The following is a 19504-nucleotide window of genomic DNA, read 5'->3' as shown; positions in this document are numbered from 1 at the left end:
ACTAGACTCCGACGCGGTTTCCCGCTTATTCTATGTCTGCCGAGCAGCCAATAGCTGGCCGTAAAAGCCAGTCTGTGTCCTTTAGCGGCCGTTGTGCTGAGTTTTCTCGGGATATATGCGTGCAAAATGACCCAGATGACGCTGTTTTGCCTACTGGCAGTTCCTGGCAATGCTTCTGCCGCACTTTGTATGCACTTGATCTTGCTGCCGACGCAATATACAGCGTACTTGGCGCATATGGGCATCTACGGCTGGATATTGAGGAGGCTGTTTTAGTGCAGAGAGAGTGTGAGAAAAGGCTGTTTGGGGCGCATAATGCTGGAAAAGCGTGTAGAAAACGCGTTATTCTGCAACTCCGTAGGCTATATGCGCGCGTTTCTGCGCGCACAGCAAGAAAAAGCCTCTTTTTCAGGGCATTAGGCCGTGTTTTAGATATACGCTCACTGCGGTACATATTGACCGTGTGCATCTTTATACACAACTTATACGTGCAGAGCACTGTGTTCAATGGGAGGCGATGAAACAAGTGCATTTTTGGCGCTTTTGAGCGCATTTCTTAGGACAAATGACGGTGCATTGTATGTATATAATATAGGCGGAGCAGAGCACTGAGAATATAGCGACGATATTAGTGATATTATGGTTGGCAAAGTGGGGAGACAAATGCTGAGGGTGTTGGTGTTGTGTGCAGAAAAAATGTATGAAAAGGGGGAGAATTTCGAGGAGCTGTCTGTATAGAATAAGAGGTGACGATAAGTGCTTACAAAGGCAGACAGGTTTTTTTTTTTGAGTTGATAGAGCGCGGGTGGACAGCAGACGTTTTTCAGAGCATCGAGAGAGAGGCAGACGAGGAAAATACAGGGAATACAGAGAACACAAAAAATACAGAAAAAGCGGGAGAAAGGGCGGGAAACAGCACACAAAGTGCTATAGGAAACAGAGAGACCGGTGTTGCAGAGTGCCAGCTGGTGTTTCTGAAATTGGTCAACACATATCTGCGTTTCCATGGAAACACGTGTTTGCCGACGAGTATGGATGAGTTTCTTGCACGGTTGCTAGGCGAGATGTGTCTGCAGACGATCGATGTGCTGAAGAGACATATTCAGGCAGCGGATGCACAGCGGGTGATGGATGGTGTAAAAAATACAGCAAAGGCTGCCGAAATACTGATTTCGTGTGTTCTTTGTGTATCCATAGGCGAAGTAAAAGAAATGCTTCTCAAGAACAACGTGGTGCAAAACTTAATTGGTATGTGTCCGGAATAGAGTGTCCTGTGGCTGATATCGACTGATAGAGCTTCTGAGGGTTTTGGATGTTGTAGGAGTAAAAAGTAGAAAATGTATAAAAGAGCCAGGAAATGAAGAGAATAGCCTTAATAGAATGAGATTTCCGTATTTCAAGAGAGATATTGTGCAGCTTCTGTCAATGTTGTGTTATAAAGATAAGAGGGTGCAGGACAGGATACGAGAGGTAAATGGAGTGGGGTTGATAGCGTCTCAGTGTAATATTGACGAGGAAAATCCATGTATGGTGTTTGTTGTATGTTCTGACTAACATTGTAAGATTTGAGAGAATACGCGATATTTTGTCTGAGAAATGTCCTTGAAAATAATGAGGAAAACAAACGCATTTTGAGAGAACTGAAGCCTATCAGGGTGGAGAATAATGAAATAATTACTGAACTGGGGTTGGAGTTTGAAATAAGTGAGAGTCGTATTCGACTTAAACAATAATAAATTAAAACCAGAAAAAAGCCAGAAAGCAAGAATACATAATATCGAAGACAAAGTTGAATGCCTTTATTGGTAGATGCTAAATATACTTTAGTTTTTATGTGTGTCTATTACACATTTCTTCGATATCTGAAATTTCTTTTACTGCGTTTTTGCTTAGTATAACAGGTTCTTTTTTGCCTACTAGTATACTGTCTTCGATCCGAATGCCAATGCCTCTGAAGTGTTTTGGAAATTGAGGAAGGTCTGGCACATATATCCCAGGCTCTATTGTAATCTTCGAAGATTAGCAGATATTTTTCATAAGTATGCAAAGACAACCGTTTGATTTTCCTTCAAAGGTTTTCCTCTAAGCAATTCTGAGCAGTCGTGTACCTCTAGTCCTAAGTAGATTGTTAATATATTTTTTACATAATGAATAAGATGCCTATTTGATGTCCTATGTGATGAGGATATAAAATGTGATCAAGATCCTTATGCTGATAAGAAAGAAAAAGGTGAATATGGAGTATATATACCGAATATGAAACATGGAACCCCAAACATTTTAATTCTTCCTTTAATAATTGTACACTATGCTGGTGTATCATGTTTAATGATATACGATGTTTTTCTGAACATAACTGGATACACGCTTTTTGTACATTTAATACAGCTTGGTATAGATCCTTTTGTGCAGCAGAAAAAACACCATTAACTGGCCATGTTCGAGTAATATCTGTTACATAATTTCCATATTCCTAAAAAGTTGTCTAAAAGCTGTTTTAATCTTCAAAAAACTTACGCCACCTGCATCTACAAGAACGAGATCCCCCTCTCTTCACAAATTAGCTAATGGATGTCTTATTATTTTTATTTACCGTAATTGCATATTATTCATTGTATAATGAATTATTAACGCATTCTGAGTCATATCAACAAATACTCGTTCATACTATAGACACTACTTTGCCTCCTGCAATTACTGGAACATATGCTTCTTCACAATCTCTTATCTTAAATTCATATAGTAATTTAGCCCATAATAGTCTTTCAGTTGTTACTGGTATTTGCATTGCAATATTAAAAGCTGCTGCAGAACTGCATGCTGCATGCTTCATTAGCTTTAATTCGGCCGGGCTTTTAATTTCTCTCAGTTGGTGAATCCAAGGTGCAATTGACAGAGTTGAATATGATTCAAGACGTTCACAACATTTATTTAATATACTGGAGATTTTAGGGTCTATTTTCCCTGGTGCAATACTTGGTCTCAATGGATAGTCAACATAGATTTGTGATGCATGTTGCATACGTTGGCCTAATATATGATCAGCTTCTTGAAAATCATATACCTGAATAGCATGAGTAAATTTTAAATATAAAAAAAAGGTGCTTGGACATTATCTATAGAAAAAAGAGTCTTAGCTGCTTCAACGCCAGTACGTAATCCTTCCCAACGCTCAATTGCTGGATCCTTATCCCGAATAAATAAATATGATTGGAACCCAGAAGCACTGTTGTCACGTTCTGTTATTAGTTAGAAGAAAAATATTATAGAAAAAAGATGTTACCCATAACAAATATAGTCCATGGTTCATTAACACCTGCAAATAAATAAGAAAATAGTAAGTAGAAGAAACATACCTGTTAAATAGAAAAAATTGGGAGATTGATGAAAAAAATAGCTATAAACTAGTTAGATGGTATAAGACTCGTTATAGCAGTTTTATATTGCTTATAAATAATAGATCTTACAAAGATGACACAGTTTTATATTTCAAACAAGCACCAATTAACACAACTAGACTATTAGCTGGTAAAGATGAAGCAAGTTTGGCACGGCGACAAGCATATTCGGTTACGCTGATTCCAGGTGTCACTGAAAGTGTGAGTTATGTATTAAATTGTTTAATATTTTCTACAGTCGTTCGGTCCAATCAAATGTGGATGTGTTACATGTGTTGATTGACCATAAAAAGTGCGTTTAATAATAAAATGTGTATAGAAATTGCTACACCTAGCAAAGCTTCTAATTTTCATGCCTGAATATGAATTAAACCAAGTTATACAGCTAGAAGTTTTCATATTTGATTGAGTGTCCCAATAGTACTTCGATGGTCACAATACTAGTAATTCTTAGGTCATACTTGTTCCAATTAATATTATAATATTATAAAAAAATGATAACTAAAGTAGTTGTAAATTCTGCCATTGTATTATGTCTTTGCTTTTAAAAATATACCTTAGATTATAGACTAATATTTTAGAATATATATATTAATGTTTTCAGTATAACATTATTTCTTGATTAAATTAAAAATATATTGGCAGTTATATATTATTTTGTTTAAATATTCTTTGTAGTTGAGTTTTTCTGATTTTTATTTTTTCAAGTTTTTTGGTTATTTTTCCCAGGAGTTAATAATTATACATGATGTTGAATAAAGAAGATCTTGAAAAATCGATTAGTATGATGTTTCAAAGGGTCTAGACGTTGACGTAGAGTTTGTTCAGGACATTGTGAAGTTAACGTTTCGTTTATATTCTGTAATGAAAGACATATAGATGCTTCATATGTAGGGAGAGATTTACTGATTGGAGTTATTGTTGTAGAAATAGGTCGATTTGCTATGTGATATGGCGGAACTCGAGAAAGATTTTCAATGAAACTATTATCCCTTGCTTGGCTGGTTGATTGAGCAGTTGGGTTTCTAGTAATATCGAGAGGTTGTCTATTTGATATAGAAGGTATTGTTATGGTTGTCTCATGATATTCAGAATCTTCTCGTTGTTGTGATTGTGCATGATGAATTGAAGTGTCTGGAGATGTTGTATCTGGTGTGGTAGATGCTGTAAAATGTTGACCTGAAGAATAGCTGAGACTGTTATTTTCGTTTTCTTGATTTTGTATGGTATTATCTGATTCTTCAGAAGTCTGATGTCTATTTGAATTGGCATTTAAGATTGTTAATGAATCAGAAGTGTAGAGATTTGATGGACCAGCAGAATCGTTTGTTGAATGAAGGGGCATAGCTGTTTGAGAATTCAACATCGGATATGTATGGATAGAAGATATGCCGTCCCAGACAGGGTCATAAATATGGTTATTATAGCTTGGAAGTTGAAGTCCTAAAGACAATGGATAAGCGTAGTCGTCGATATTAGTAAATAAAGCAGGTGAAATTAGGAGTACAATAGGTAAAGAAGCTCGAAGCTAAGTAAAAAATTAGTGTTTGTGTTTTTTATATGTTTAACGTTACCTCAGAAATATGGCCATCAGGATTAATAAGTGTAATGATAACTTTTAATCTATAAATATTAGAAGAAATATATTATATAAAAATTAGATATACTTATGTCTCACTTTAATATGTTTGACATCGCAATTTTGAATACACGAAGATAGAGAATTTGGTATTTTTATAGTTTCCTCTAATTTCCATTCACTTACATTTTCTGGTAAATTTTTAATTTTAAAACTTGAAATTTGACGAGTAGTATCATATTTGGATGGCATGCCATAATATCCGGATATGATTCTTAAAGTAATATATTCTTTTAAAAAAAAGCTTATCTTTGCAAGTTTAAGATTTTTTATTAATGGAATAAATCTCATGTTAACAGGAATTAATCCTCCGAATTCGTATATTTTTGTAGGAATATTGATATTATATTCTATTTTATTTAGCCATGTGTCTTCAACAAACTATATTACAATGAGATAATTTTAATGTATAATTTTTCTGTGTAATATACCATTGTATGAATAAAATCTATAAATGAAAGAGGTATTGTACGTATAATACGAATATGCTTAATTTTGTTAACTATTTAAATAAATATTTTTAAAATAATACCTTTTTATGAACTATATTTGATAAAAACCCAGGCCTTTCTATGGTAACTTTTATTTTATAAATAAGATAGCCCATTGAATCATCATATTGATAAGGTTCAATGGACTCATGAATATCTATAGATATAAATAAGAATGTATTCTACTTTAACACTATCATACTTCCTGGAATAACGATTTCAAATGGATATTCATAATTTCCTAGTTATGTAAACAGAAAATATACTATTTTTCCAATAAAATACCTTTTCCAATTGTTTTTGTTCCTTGAAATGGAAGAAAGGATATTTCTTTTTCAAAAACAAGAGATTTTTGTTTCTGATTTCGTTCTATTGGTGTTTTTGCTGATGACATGACTACCTCTGTCCATCTAATATTGTTTTTAAAATCAAAAATATTTATAAATCTGTTAAATACTTGACTTTATTAACACCATAAAAACGGAAAATAATGGATTTAACAGTAATAGAGTCATTCAATGAAAATACAACACTCCCTTTTAAGATAAAATCTTCTGCTTCTGTCTCATTACCACGTAAAATAATAATATATGGAATTGGTGTTTGAAGTCTATATTTTTATTATAAATATGTCTAAAAAAACCACATTTCTAAGAATTATAGAAACCTTATATCAAGAAGAGATATTACATGTGGCATTCTTCCTGAAATGTTCATTTTCTATGCTTTTTTCTTGCACAAAAAGATTTAGATGTTATGTGAACGTGTAAATGAATATTTTTGTTGAAAAAAAAGTCTGTATTCTTTTTTTTTCTGATAAAATTCTTCAATAATAAACTAGATTTCGTTTTTTTCTTGATAGTTTCCTACTTTTTGTTTAAATGATCATCTTTACGTATTTGCTTTTTTAAATATTGATAATAAAAACTTGGATATTATATTTTAAAAATTCAATGACATATTTAGAAAAATCTATGATTTTATTTTTTTGTGATAAATATATTATAAGGAAACAAAAAATGTAAATGATATCATGAATAGTGTAGTTTAAATTATGTTTTTGTATAATAAAAAGGTGAAATAAATAGGATAATGATTTGTAAATTAATGTACATATTGTGTTTTATTGATTATTTGATTACATTTATTTAAATAATAAGATATGAATATTCTATTTTAATATATTATTAATATAGATTTAGATAATATGAAAAACATGTTTTTCATACAAGAAAAAAAATAAAAAATAGAATAGAAATATTATGAAATATATTGGAATAATTGTTATGTATTCACGTATTAGAATATAATGGTATTTTAAAATATATATAAACATTATGGTCGATCCCAAATTTGAATATGATCTAGGAAAAATGAATAATGTTAAATTTATAATATAAAAATGACCTTTTTTCCCTGAAACAATAATAGATTTTTTGAAAAATTTTATTCCATTTAGCCATTGATTATGTAGTACCTCAGACTAAATAGATAAATATTGATATTTTTGTAGTATTATACTAACCGTAATAGGAGAAAGGATTGATACTGATGCATGTGGTATTGAAGGATGGTCAACTGGTTCGAATTGTTTATTTTCATTATTTTTTTCTATATTATGATTTTTAGAAAGTGTTTTAGAAGAGGAAACGTTATTTTGAAGAAATGAATCGTTTTTCATCTAATTAAATTGTACGTTAAAAAATAAGTAAATAAGTAAAACCTACACTTTTAGGCAAATTTAAAGCCTCTACATTGAAATCCCATAATAATAGTTGACAGTCTGCACCAACGCTACCAAATCTGTAGTAATTCTTGCTACATTTCCATGGATCGAATGCAACACCTGTTACCCAGGAATGATGTCCTTGGCAACGAGCAACAATTGTTTTATTCGAAAATGACCATATAGTTATTAAATCATCTTCTCCACCTGTCTATAGAAACAATAAGTAATATATTACAGGTTATAAAACCTACTAATATATATTGTTCATCATAAGACCAACAGACGCATATCAATCCACCAAACCAGCTATGATAAATATCTAAAAGCCTGTAATCATGAATATTAAAGGTTTATGTAAAATAATCTACCTTTCATTTTTATAATCTATTATTTTTAATGTGCCATCTGAAAACACTACAGCAACATGACAAGAGAGTGGAGAAAATGAAAAAGCTATAAAATATTAGACAGATATGTAAAATTATTCTGTAATATACAAGTTGGAGATTGATTAGGTAATTCCCAATATGAAACTGGATTACATTTCTGGTTTTTAGAATTTAATAATGATACATGTATTTTAAATTTAATAGAATCAGATGTATTTGTAGAACTATCATCTTTTGGTATAAAATTGAATTTCTCTCTTTCTTTATGATATATAACTAGCGCTCCATTATTATGAGCTGCCATAAAAAGGTTTTTAGAGCCAGGTATCCATTTAATACAGTTTACAGATGATGGATTGATGACTCCCTAAATAAATATGTCAATCAATGTTATTAAAATCTTTAAGATTACATGTTTATTTAATCGAGTATATCTTATACTGGTTGGATCAAACCAAATGATATCTGAAGATGAAAAACCAAAAACAACATCAATATGATCAGTGTTAGATGTAAACTGGTTTACATCATGACATGTAATATATCCTTTGGTAAAAATAATTTTCGAGAGAAGCTCTTCCTGATAATTTTAAGACATATATTTTGTTATCCCTATAAATACCTGAGTTTGAGGGGATATAGTAATCCAACTAAATTCTTTTTCTACTGTTGAAAAAATATATATAGCCTTAGATATTTTAGAAGTTAAAAATTTTGCTAAGTTATCATGTAAAATTATTTGCGAGATGAACGACGAGTTTTTTTTTATTATGCTATTTTTAGGTTTTTTGATTTTTCTCAAAATGTTTGAATTTTGCATATAGGATGGGTTAGGTAGAAGTTCTTCGACATCAGTGTTTTGTGTAAAAGATGCTAAGTCATGAAATAGATTTTCGGATAAAAAATCGTCATCAGACACATCTTTTTTTTCTGAATGAGATTCCATTGTATCTTTACTATCTGTGTTTTCTGATGTAGATTTAACTGTTTGGTCCTTCAATGGTGATTCGTGCTGAGTAGATTCTGATTTGTATGGCAATGAAAATTTCAATGGAGATGGCTGGAAATCATCACTTTCTACTGTTATTATGTTTACTTCCATATTACTAGGCATAGGCTCCATATTGATTGATAAAGGGTTTGTGTTTGATTTTTCTGCTGGATAAGAATCTGTTTGTAAAAGAAACTGTTTTCTAAGCCTGTATACACCTTCTTCTAGTGAAAATTCTTTTTTTTGTTCATATGACAAGTCTTCAGTCTCCATTATTATATTTCTTTTGACAAAAATTAAAAAATATATAAATTCTCAACCACTGATTACAATGTAAAGCCTCTTAATACTAAATTTCTTCAAAATGTATATATTTATTTATATTTATTCTTAGTATATTTAATCTGTTTTCTAGTTGTTTTTCATGCTTAAAGTGTTTAATGATATTTAACTTTGTTTTAAGTATATTAAACCGTCTTATTTCAAAAAAATAACTCTAAAAACAGTAAAAATAACAATTTTCTAGAATTTATGGTTTATACGCTTATTTATTAGAAAATTTCAGTGTTTTTTGTTTTTTAATATATATTCCGCTGAATTTGTGATAATAAATGAATATCGATATGTTAATAAGTTTTTTAAAAAAAGAAAATTTGATATTTTGAACAAAGTTTTTAAGTATTTTTACTTTATAAACACAATATACAAAAAGAAAACTTATTTCTGCCTGAATTACTCAAAAAAAAGTGTTTATTTGCATTGAAATTGGTTGAAAAATTAGATTTATGACAGATATAAGAATTGTCGTAGTAGGCGATGATCATGTAGGAAAATCAAGTTTAATTACATCACTTGTTAAGGTTTTTGTGCAAAAACAGTTCTTTTTTTAATCTTATATCTTGCAGGAAACATTTGTCTCTAATATTCAAAAGATAAGATTACAATTATAATAGAATTTTGGCTGACTTGATACACGTTGTACCACCTGTTAGTGTTCCAGATATGTACAGCAATATGAACACAATTATTGTTGATACGTCTTCTGATCCTGCAGATCGTCCAATGCTTATTAAAGAGCTACGCAAAGCTAATGTAATTTGCTTGGTTTACGCCGACAGCTATAGTGGAGAGCGTGTTTCTTTATTTTGGCTTCCATTTTTTAGATCTCTTGGTGTTAATGTACTTCAAGTGGTAGTTTTATTTAAAATTGATTTATTTAGCTGCCTGTTGTACTTTGTGCCAATAAATGTGATAATTTAGAAGCAGATGGATCACTAATTATTGAGGAGGAAATGCTTCCAATTATGAAAGAATTCAAGGTTATTTTTGTTTTATTTTTAATGTTCAGTTAACTTATTTTATGTTAGGAAGTTGAAAGTTGTATTAGGTTAGCAAGTCTTTTTGTATTTATATAATAATTGTTTTAGATCAAGTGGAAAGGCTCACCGTAATGTAAATGAGGTTTCTTTAGATTTTTTAGTTTGAATGTTTATATTTAATTATGAAGGTGTTTTATTTGTGTCAACGAGCTGTTACACATCCTATAGCTCCTCTTTTTAATGCAAAGGAACAGGTGTTGACGTTTTTTGTTTATATTGGATTTTTAATCTTTGTAGGAGCTGAAACCGGCTGCAGTAGTTGCTTTGAAGAGGATATTTTGTAAACTTATACTTGCAATAGTAACTATAGTTCTTATGAAGATTTAGTTTTATCCGATAAAGATCATAACGGTATATTAAATGATGTAGAATTAGATTTATTACAAAGAAGATGTTTTGAAAAACCAATGGCGCCTTCCGATTTTGATGATATTAAATTTTCTGTTTCAAAATTATCTCTTGATGCAGTAAGGGATAATGGTTTAACTGAAATTGGGTTTTTGTTATTGAACAAAATATTTGCTGTTAAAGGAAGACATGAGACAACCTGGCAAATTTTAAGGTCTTTTAAATATACGGATAGCTTAAGTTTAAAAGATGATTTTCTTAATCCTAAGTAATTGCATATTGTCATTGAGATTATTGACTAATTAAAAAAGATTTGAAGTAGGATCTAACCAAAGTGTGGAGCTTAGTCCTTTAGGATATCGTTTTTTGGTCGATTATTTTTCATTAATGGATAAAGATAATGATGGCGCATTAAATTCAGACGAATTATGTGCTTTATTTGCGCCTACACCTGGATTACCAAAGTTGTGGCTTCTTTCATCATTTCCAGAGTCTACAGTTCGAAATGAGATGGGTTATGTTACTTATAATGGATGGCTTGCACAGTGGAGCATGACAACACTTTTGGATTATTCAACAACACTTGCTTATCTTGCATATTTAGGTTTCGAATCAATTGGAAAAGAAGGGACAATGGATGCATTATATATAACAAAAGCACGTAAAAGAGGGAAAAAATCAGTTAAGGTAGATAGAAATGTATTTTTATGTTATGTTGTTGGCAAAAGGAAATCAGGAAAAAGTTGCTTGCTAGATTCTTTTATAAATATCCCATACAATCCGAAATATACTCCTACAAAAAACCATAGAACAGTTGTAAATAGCGTTGAAATCCAAAGTATTCAACGATATCTTGTGGTGAGGATGATAAATTTGATAGATAAAAACTTAAGTATACAAGCTTGAGGAATTAACGGATAATGAACATGCTGTTTTAAGTAATCCAAAAAAATTAGATGCTTGTGATGTATTATGTTTGACTTATGATTCATCTGATCCTGAAAGCTTTGGTTATTTGTTAAAACTACAGGTTTAGTCCTCATTAATCATGAATGTAGCTAAATTTTGAAGGAAAAATACCCTGAAATAAATTCTATTCCGTGTGTTTATGCTGCTACGAAGGCTGATCTTGATCGTCAACAGCAGGTATTTTATTTTATAATAGTTTTTTGTTCTTATATCATAATAGAGATGTGATATTCAACCAGATCAATATACGCAAATCCAATGTCTTCGTTCTCCTATTCATGTTAGTATACCATGGATGTCAACATCTGATTTATTTGTTCAAGTATATTATAGTTATAAATATAAGAAAAGGGCTAATTATTTTAGTTAGTCGAAGCTGCACAGACTCCATATTTTGCTATACCTAGGTTTGTATAAAGAAAATGTATTATCATATTTAGGAAAATAGGAAAAAAAACAAAGAAAAAGAACCTTTGAATATACCTTTTTTGCTAGCAACAAGTGCATTTGGAGCTCTTGTTATTTCTGTTGGTGCACATTTGTTTTTTAGAAAACCTTAATATTTAAATTAAATATATCGTAAGCCATCAGAATTTAAATACAATTAAACAAAACATTATTTGATGTTTATAAAAGATGATCTTAAATTGTAAAATAGTATATTTTTAAAAAAAAGTTTTAATTATGTTTTTCATATGATTATTATTTATATATATAATATATCATGTACATTTTCTATTATAGGTATCTCTGGTCTTAATATATCTGAATCTAATATGTCTGAATTTAATACGTTTTTAAAATTTGATTGATTATAATAGAGATCATTGTTTTCATGTAAAATTGAGTGAATATTGCTGAATTCATCATAGTCGTCATATGCAAATGGTATATTAAGGTCGTTGTAATCAAATATTGTTGGGTTCAAAGAATCAATGAGGTAAGGAATGTGTATTTTACATTTTAGATTTATTCTATCGTTTGTCTTTTTTTCCTATATAATTTAGAATTTAATAATTGAAATGTTAAAAAATTACGTTATAATTATTGTTTTCAAATGTTTTTTTTATCGGAAATCTTGTATTTCTTTCAATTTGATTTTGTATAGTTTCAGGAATAATATTGTATTTAGAGAACAAAGAAACGTTCTTATGTAACTTATTTTTAGATTGTTGAATAATTTGATCCTTTTTAAGTAGAGATAAGTAATAATATATAAAATTTGTTAAAAGAACATGTTGATAAAGAGGTCGGTGGGATTCTGAGAGTTTAAGACGAGCAAGATGATATATAAAACGTTCAAGTTGTATAGGAAATCGAGTAAAATATAATGATTCGAATTGAAAAGAATTTGAATAATACTCATTCGTGTATTTTTCACCTTTTAAATATTTTGCAAAAAAGTATTTTGAAATTTGACAAAAGTAAGCCTTTTTATCTAAAAGCTTTTTCTTATAATTAGAAATAGATGAAAGTATGTTTTTAATGTTTTCTTTTTTTATAAAGTCATATTTTAAGGATAAAAAACTGTATTCTGGTTTATGATTTCTAATAATATTGAAATATTCAGAAGAAATTTCATTAACTTTAACCACATCTAAACTGTCAGTGTTTCTATTTTTGATTTTATTTTCCTCTGATTTTTCATCTTTATTAAAATAATTTGTATCATATTCATAATTGAAAAACATTTCCCACGGTGATTTCCTAGAAAAATTAAGTTGATCATGTACTGTAGTCCCTGAATTAGAAAGATCGGTAATATATTTATAGTTATTGTTTATTTTGTAGTCCTTTGTAGACAAAGGAATATTAGATAAGCTGTGATACTGTCTTTTATTATTTGATGATAAAGGTATACTATTATAATGATTTAACTCGGAACCCCTAAAAGATTCCCTATGTGGAATAGGAGGTAAATTATTGTTTTTACAATGTTTTGTTGGATGAGATAGTATAATGTCGCTTTTTTCATGTTTTAATAAATCAAAATTATTATATCTGTTTTGCGTTAGACTAGGAAAGAATACTTTATCATTTTTATAATGTAAGAGTTCATTTGTGGTATTTATAGGTTCTGTATAATTTTGAGTTTCTTCTAGAATCTTAGAATCAAAAAATATAGATTTATTCATATTAACTTCTTGTGAGGATATTGAAGTATTTTGTAAATGTTTATTGAGTGATTCAACTGTATAATCATTGTTTTGAAATGACATTTGTCCCTCGGTATCAATTGATCTTTTAAATGTTTGTTTGGGTTGATAAATTGATGCATGTTTATAATTTTCAAATATATATGGTATTTGAGTTTGTGAAATAGACTTTTGAAACTCGTTTTCTGAGTTGAAAAAATTCATGTGAGAGCTTTCAATATTAAATTCTTTAAAAACTACAGGTTTTGAAAAAGCATGTTTTTGGACAAAAAAATTATTATGATTATTAATACTCTTAGCTTTAGCATTTGGAATCCTATAAGGAATTTTAGGTTTTTGATATTTGTATTTTATATATTCATGTTTTTCTGGTATAATATTAAGATGTAGTTGAGTAGGACTAATATAATTAATTAAGTGCAAAATACTTTTAGAAATATACTTTAAAAAAGAATCTTCTGAAATATTATTCTTTTCATAAATATTTGAAGCAATAGATATAATTGAAGTAAATGGTAATTCTAGATCAGGGGATGTTTCCATAGACATTTTTTGTAAAGCTCGTAAATCTCTGAATTCCTGATTAAGACTTGATGATATTGGATTTTTTTTTGCATTTAAAGATGAAAAAGGTGTTTCTTTTCCTTGCAAATTAGATGAAATTGGAAAATTTGTATGACTGTGTCTTTTTTTAAACATGTTATTTGAATTATGTTGATTTAAATAGCGCCTTTCTTTCTCATAGTTGCCGTAATTAATATTATGATGTATTTTATTTTGATAATTTTCTTTGAAATGATCATCAGGTGTACCATGAAATGCAATATGATTGTAATTATTAAACATTGAAATATTCCTAGAAAATATATTAGTCAAAGCCCTATATTAGCAAAAACTCTGAAGAATCGTTATTACATAAAAGTATATAATCATTATGTTTTTAGAATGGATTTATTGTTATTAAATAGATAGCTTAAAAAATAAAATAGATGATTGAATTCCAAGAAAAGAGAAAAAAATGAAAATAAAGACAAAAATTATAAGAAAACTCCAAAAATAAGTTTTTTATCTTTATTATCCTCACTATTTTTTTAGTTGTTTTCCTTAAAGTGTTTTTTTTAAAAGAAAAATGTATAAAACTTTAAATATAATAAAAAAGAAGATTTTTGCTTATTTTCTACGTATTTATTCTTAATTTTTTCTTTAAATTCCTTTCTGTGAATATTTTATTGTGTAGTTTTGTTGGAAATTTAGATGTCGATAGTTTAAAGAAAAATATATAAATTTGCCCAATATATATATTTGTTTTTCAATTATTTATGTATCCTTAAATAACCTGTTATTGCTCAATATTTGATTTTTGAAATGGATTTAAATATATTTTTATTATAATGTTTTTATTATAAAAAAATCTTTCAGAAAATTATTTTTCAGAGGTTAAAAGCTTGTTCTTATATATATTAAAAGATATTTATTTTGCCTCTTTTCATGAAATTAATTGTATTGTTTTTTTGTGTTTTTATTTAAAATGCAAATATAATTTATAATAAATATGTTTTACCAACATTTTTCAAACAAATGTATAAAACTTAATTAAAAATAGGCAAAATAAGACTTAATAAAGGGTTTATTTTGAAAAGTAGGCAAATTTGTTTTGTTTCTATACTTTTTAAATCTATCTTTTCCTATATAAAAAAGTTAATTATCAAATGAAATTAATAGATAAAACTAAAAAATTAGTTGAGTAATCAAAAAACTTGATATTTTAAAAATTTGCTTATTTTATATAATATTAGTCTATTTTATAAAATCAGATTTCTTAAAAATATCGAGATCAATGTATTTGAACTGCTAAAAAAACTTATTATTAAAAATATTATAATAATTGTATTTTAAAAGGAAAAAACTACCTTTAAACATATTGAATACGTAATATTTCTTATTTTCTTTATTTTTTTACGTGAAAATAGATTTAATTTTTGTTTATTATGGTTTATATTAACAATATTAAATACGCGTGGTTTGTGTTCTTTTAAAAAAGATCAAATTATAGCTTATCAGCTTCTATAGCTCTAGTTGTATTAGGGGGCATCGTTCTTCATTATGTGATCATAAAGATAGGCAACTTTTTGAGATTAAACGTAAAGGTAGACCGGTATCACAATGCCTATCTACATTGTCGACACGTATAAAAAGACCTTTTCGTACAAAATGTTTCTGTAAGGAGTATGTAGAGAAAGCAAATGAGTCGCCTGATTTTCAGAAACTGATTTTTAAGGCTTTTAAAAAAAGTATTATTATTTAATTTGTTAAAAATAATTGATAATTAACGTATTAGACCAAAAAACAGTATTGGAAACAATTGAAAATAAAGAAATGCATGAAGCAGTTCAAAATAACGGAGCATTTATAAAAGATTTTCAGACAAATGTATCTGAATTAAATTTTAATGGATTAAGTGAACCTAAACAATTACATTTTCCCAGTAATTTTCAGATGTTAAACAATGCAGATAGTTTGAAGTATGGGATTGGAGCAGTTACGAATAAAACATGTAATTCTGATTCAAAAGTTTGTACTCAGAGTTCCGATTTTAGTCCAGATCTTAGTTCTGAACCTAGTTCTGATTTTTCTTCAGAAATGCTCTCTTATTACAATTCTCAATATTCTAATAATTATATATATCCTCAGGTTATAGGACAAAACAGTCCTAATGGTTTTTCTACTCCAAGCAATATTGATTTTTATCAAACTTATAATAAATCAGCATATGCAGATCTTGATACAATATCTAATTATTCATACATACCTTCAGAAATAAAGGAAAATTTTCATTCATCATCTATGCCTGTGTTCTTTGATTATATTCAGCATTCTAAAACACAGAATAATAATATTAATATTCCTGAATCATTTATGAAATTTCAAACGATCATAAGTGATTCTCAGAATCTTGAAATACCAGAAACGTATTACGAATTTGATTGTTCTAGGCCAGGATCTAAGTGTACGTGTACTTCTGCATGTCAATGTACAAATTGCTATACTCACGGTAATAATATTGTTCACAATACTTTGCAAAACGTACTTCCGGAGAAACAGTTACTTGATGGGTACATTATTCCTCAGAGGAAATGCTGTTATATGGTATCCGGAATAAATACACGTATTTAATAAAAAGTTTTTTGAAACAATCTGATGTTTTATAGATATTACTGAACCTTAATATTTTTAAATATACACGTGGAATTTAAATAATAATCTAATTCTTTATTATTAAAGGGTGATGATTAAATATACTGAATTATATGATTTTACTATAATAATACTTATTATTTATTTTATGATTTTTTATATAAAGGAACATTTTTACGGTTAAATTTGGTTTTTTTTTTTTTTGTTTAAAATATGGGAATAGGAGTAGTTTGCATAATTTATAGCTATTTATTTCAAAAGGTATATGGAATTTTATTCACATAAGTTATATTTTTAGCATGTTTAGACATAATATTATGTAGTTGCATTTTGTAGATTAACTGTTATATTATCGATATTAGTATCAATTTTTAAATATAAACAAATATGTATGTGTTATGTTATTTATATTAAATTTTTAGGCTATTTTATAATCAGATTTAACCGTAATATTGTTATATTAAATTGCTTTATACTGTATAGTATATTAAAGATAGTTTTAGTATAGAACTTTTATAATTGTTAATTACTTTTTTATATGCAATATTTAGATTAGTTCTAAATATAGAGATTTTATAAGCAATTCTATGCTTTAATTTAAGGTAAGAGGACTTCTCGGAGAATTCCGGTTGTCAAGTAATAAATCGCGTCTATTAAGTTTGCGATTTTCTTGAGATTTTATTCCATCTTTTTCAAGTTTCACTGATGATGGTGAACTAAATGGTGTTTGTCCATATTCCATGGTCCCTTTCCTTTCTCTTGTCCTAGAACTATGATTATCATCTCTTAAAAACAATGAAATTCTTTCATCAGTTACAGAAAGTAATGATGTTTGTTCGCATGTTTGTAATGCAGTTAATCTAATAATATATTCAAGAAGAGATAAAGTGGCTAGATTAGTGCTAGAATTATTATGCAATCCTAGAATTTCATTCGTGTTTTCTGAGTTAATATTTAGTGCTTTCAATGCTTCTGAAAATTCATTTATTTGTTCTTGTTTTAAAGACGAAATTTCATTAGCTGTAGCTTTTTCTGATGTTTTTTTCTCAGGAAATATAGATCCATCCTTTAATGATTTTTTATTATGGTTATTTTTGTTATTCAGATTTTCATAATTATCATGGTTATAATTTTCATTTAAGTTTTCATTAGCATTACTGGTATCACTATTGGTATCACTATAACTTTCATCATTATCACTTGTATAATCATTCCAAATTTCAAATGCAATCCATTCAATATTTTCAGGATTATTAATTTTATCATAAAATGATTCTTCATCAATGTTTTCATAAACTTCATCATTTTCTGTATTATCATACTTAATGGATTCTAATAGTTTTCTTGGGGGAGAAAGCGCATGATTGAGTTTTAAAACAAGAACAGGAGTTTTTGCTTCTTCGATATTAAGAAGTTTTCCAGATGCATTGAAAAAAAGCCTTGAAACCAAATGGATCGGTATGTTTCTTCTGGAACCGTATATGCTTCCATCTTTATTTTTTTTTATCTTTTGTTCCTCTAATTCATCATGGTATCTTCCATCATTTAAATCTTCAATTACTTGTAATTCATAAGCATATTCATTCATCCTTTCACGTGCTGAATTGTTCTTTGATTCCTCAGAATCACTCAATTCAACACGAACAACAGATACATGGCATTTAGCATGTTCTTCTTTCCATGTAATATCACTGGCTGAAATCATGTGTGCAACTCTTGCGCTTCCTGAAAAAATAGTGTAAAGTTTTAATATAAAAATAGGTCCAACTTGCTGAAATTTAATAGATGGTGTCTTTGCGAACAAAGTATCTGCTGATGTTAGAAACGAAGATGCTTGTAATAATCGAGACGGTGAAACTGTATTTGGTAACGAAGAGGAAATATTTGCACCCGATGTTGTTAATGCAAGAGATATAAGAGGAACCGCCTAAAATGAATCAAAAACAACACACTCTTTGAATTTTTTACATCTTCAATTCTTGAAAGGAGGTTTTTCATGTCTTCCATAATAGTCCCCATATTATTTTTGTTAATATGTTTTGATATTTCTTGTTCATCAGCTGCATCACTTACACGCCTTGCAAATGCATTGATATCTCGACGTAGTGAATTTGTAAGGTGAACGGTGCTCCCAAGACTTGTATTTCCTCGAGCAGATCTATTTTATTCAATATTGATTTTATTTGTCAGAAAATATATACATAATCTCAATCAAATCAATTGCTGGCGTAACAATCTGATATATTCATTAGTTTAATAATATAATAGAGAGTTTATCCACTCGGATTTTCTGTTCAAGCTGTTTTCTAAGATTATCCAGTGCTTGACGCTGAGCTTGAGATGGCATGTCTTTAATATATCTGGAAACCTGACGCAGTGCAATACCACCTGCAATACTAACTCCACTACGTATTGCAAATGTTGCTGCTGCAATAGAAACCCTTTTTTTTAATTAATTAAATTGTATATTGATATATATTTTTAAGTCAAACTTTGCAAGAAAATCATCCATTTTTTGCGTTTTTTTAGCAGAAAAAAACTACAAATTGCTTTTAAATATTAAATTAATCTTTTAAATTGAAAATCCTTTGTTTTTCCTTGTTTTTATCACTTTATTGTCATTTTCTATTGATAGCGTTTATTATGACGTTAACATTGGTTACGATTGTTATCACCTCAAAATTTTTCTGTGATCAAATTCTTGTTTATCTTTAGATAAAAAAGCATAAAAACTTGCTGGAAATAGTTTTTTTTTATTCAATTGAGTTTGTTTTTCCTGTGTCTTTTTTAAAACTGTTTTTTTGAGCAAAAATTAGGTAT

General features: G+C 28.7%; 9 protein-coding genes across 9 annotated transcripts; 4 read left to right on the top strand and 5 right to left on the bottom strand.

Annotated features, from left to right (window-relative positions):
- Positions 1 to 507: 507 nt before the first annotated feature.
- T551_01796 (uncharacterized protein) lies at positions 508 to 1733 on the top strand (the record flags this gene model as incomplete). Its single annotated transcript, XM_018374059.1, has 5 exons — positions 508 to 578; positions 621 to 728; positions 773 to 1248; positions 1295 to 1525; positions 1564 to 1733. The coding sequence occupies 5 exons, from the start codon at positions 508 to 510 to the stop codon at positions 1731 to 1733; spliced, it is 1056 nt and encodes a 351-aa protein (XP_018229804.1).
- Positions 1734 to 1830: 97 nt separating this feature from the next.
- Positions 1831 to 3797, bottom strand: T551_01795 (uncharacterized protein; the record flags this gene model as incomplete). Its single annotated transcript, XM_018374058.1, has 12 exons — positions 1831 to 2010; positions 2055 to 2082; positions 2145 to 2206; positions 2252 to 2473; positions 2518 to 2551; positions 2594 to 2637; positions 2681 to 3064; positions 3112 to 3239; positions 3284 to 3316; positions 3357 to 3397; positions 3468 to 3591; positions 3635 to 3797. The coding sequence occupies 12 exons, from the start codon at positions 3795 to 3797 to the stop codon at positions 1831 to 1833; spliced, it is 1443 nt and encodes a 480-aa protein (XP_018229803.1).
- A 340-nt stretch (positions 3798 to 4137) lies between these two features.
- T551_01794 (uncharacterized protein) lies at positions 4138 to 6245 on the bottom strand (the record flags this gene model as incomplete). Its single annotated transcript, XM_018374057.1, has 9 exons — positions 4138 to 4926; positions 4973 to 5021; positions 5066 to 5418; positions 5469 to 5525; positions 5570 to 5685; positions 5731 to 5769; positions 5814 to 5938; positions 5986 to 6138; positions 6196 to 6245. 9 exons carry the CDS (start codon positions 6243 to 6245, stop codon positions 4138 to 4140), a joined length of 1731 nt encoding a protein of 576 aa, XP_018229802.1.
- A 618-nt stretch (positions 6246 to 6863) lies between these two features.
- On the bottom strand, positions 6864 to 8910 carry T551_01793 (uncharacterized protein; the record flags this gene model as incomplete). Its single annotated transcript, XM_018374056.1, has 9 exons — positions 6864 to 6892; positions 6936 to 7011; positions 7054 to 7209; positions 7256 to 7465; positions 7509 to 7584; positions 7626 to 7710; positions 7755 to 8013; positions 8059 to 8226; positions 8269 to 8910. The coding sequence occupies 9 exons, from the start codon at positions 8908 to 8910 to the stop codon at positions 6864 to 6866; spliced, it is 1701 nt and encodes a 566-aa protein (XP_018229801.1).
- Positions 8911 to 9422: 512 nt separating this feature from the next.
- On the top strand, positions 9423 to 11893 carry T551_01792 (ERMES complex Ca(2+)-binding regulatory GTPase GEM1; the record flags this gene model as incomplete). Its single annotated transcript, XM_018374055.1, has 13 exons — positions 9423 to 9514; positions 9591 to 9816; positions 9858 to 9956; positions 10030 to 10098; positions 10145 to 10210; positions 10254 to 10296; positions 10344 to 10632; positions 10676 to 11222; positions 11266 to 11394; positions 11436 to 11510; positions 11554 to 11655; positions 11700 to 11740; positions 11782 to 11893. The coding sequence occupies 13 exons, from the start codon at positions 9423 to 9425 to the stop codon at positions 11891 to 11893; spliced, it is 1890 nt and encodes a 629-aa protein (XP_018229800.1).
- A 146-nt stretch (positions 11894 to 12039) lies between these two features.
- T551_01791 (uncharacterized protein) lies at positions 12040 to 14335 on the bottom strand (the record flags this gene model as incomplete). The annotated part of the gene is made up of 2 exons (XM_018374054.1): positions 12040 to 12327; positions 12371 to 14335. 2 exons carry the CDS (start codon positions 14333 to 14335, stop codon positions 12040 to 12042), a joined length of 2253 nt encoding a protein of 750 aa, XP_018229799.1.
- A 1142-nt stretch (positions 14336 to 15477) lies between these two features.
- Positions 15478 to 16715, top strand: T551_01790 (uncharacterized protein; the record flags this gene model as incomplete). The annotated part of the gene is made up of 4 exons (XM_018374053.1): positions 15478 to 15509; positions 15560 to 15780; positions 15828 to 16655; positions 16699 to 16715. The coding sequence occupies 4 exons, from the start codon at positions 15478 to 15480 to the stop codon at positions 16713 to 16715; spliced, it is 1098 nt and encodes a 365-aa protein (XP_018229798.1).
- A 117-nt stretch (positions 16716 to 16832) lies between these two features.
- Positions 16833 to 17263, top strand: T551_01789 (uncharacterized protein; the record flags this gene model as incomplete). The annotated part of the gene is given in 7 exon segments (XM_018374052.1): positions 16833 to 16863; positions 16946 to 16969; positions 16983 to 17016; positions 17021 to 17073; positions 17107 to 17138; positions 17168 to 17180; positions 17241 to 17263. Coding segments are annotated over 7 exon segments (210 nt in total).
- Positions 17264 to 17276: 13 nt separating this feature from the next.
- Positions 17277 to 19196, bottom strand: T551_01788 (uncharacterized protein; the record flags this gene model as incomplete). The annotated part of the gene is made up of 5 exons (XM_018374051.1): positions 17277 to 18611; positions 18653 to 18842; positions 18886 to 18920; positions 18966 to 19125; positions 19177 to 19196. The coding sequence occupies 5 exons, from the start codon at positions 19194 to 19196 to the stop codon at positions 17277 to 17279; spliced, it is 1740 nt and encodes a 579-aa protein (XP_018229796.1).
- Between the last annotated feature and the right edge of the window lie 308 nt (positions 19197 to 19504).

The sequence above is a fragment of the Pneumocystis jirovecii genome, assembly GCF_001477535.1.
Source record: "Pneumocystis jirovecii RU7 chromosome Unknown supercont1.7, whole genome shotgun sequence".
NCBI lineage: Eukaryota > Fungi > Ascomycota > Pneumocystomycetes > Pneumocystales > Pneumocystaceae > Pneumocystis > Pneumocystis jirovecii.
This window is presented reverse-complemented; position numbering and strand designations above follow the sequence as displayed.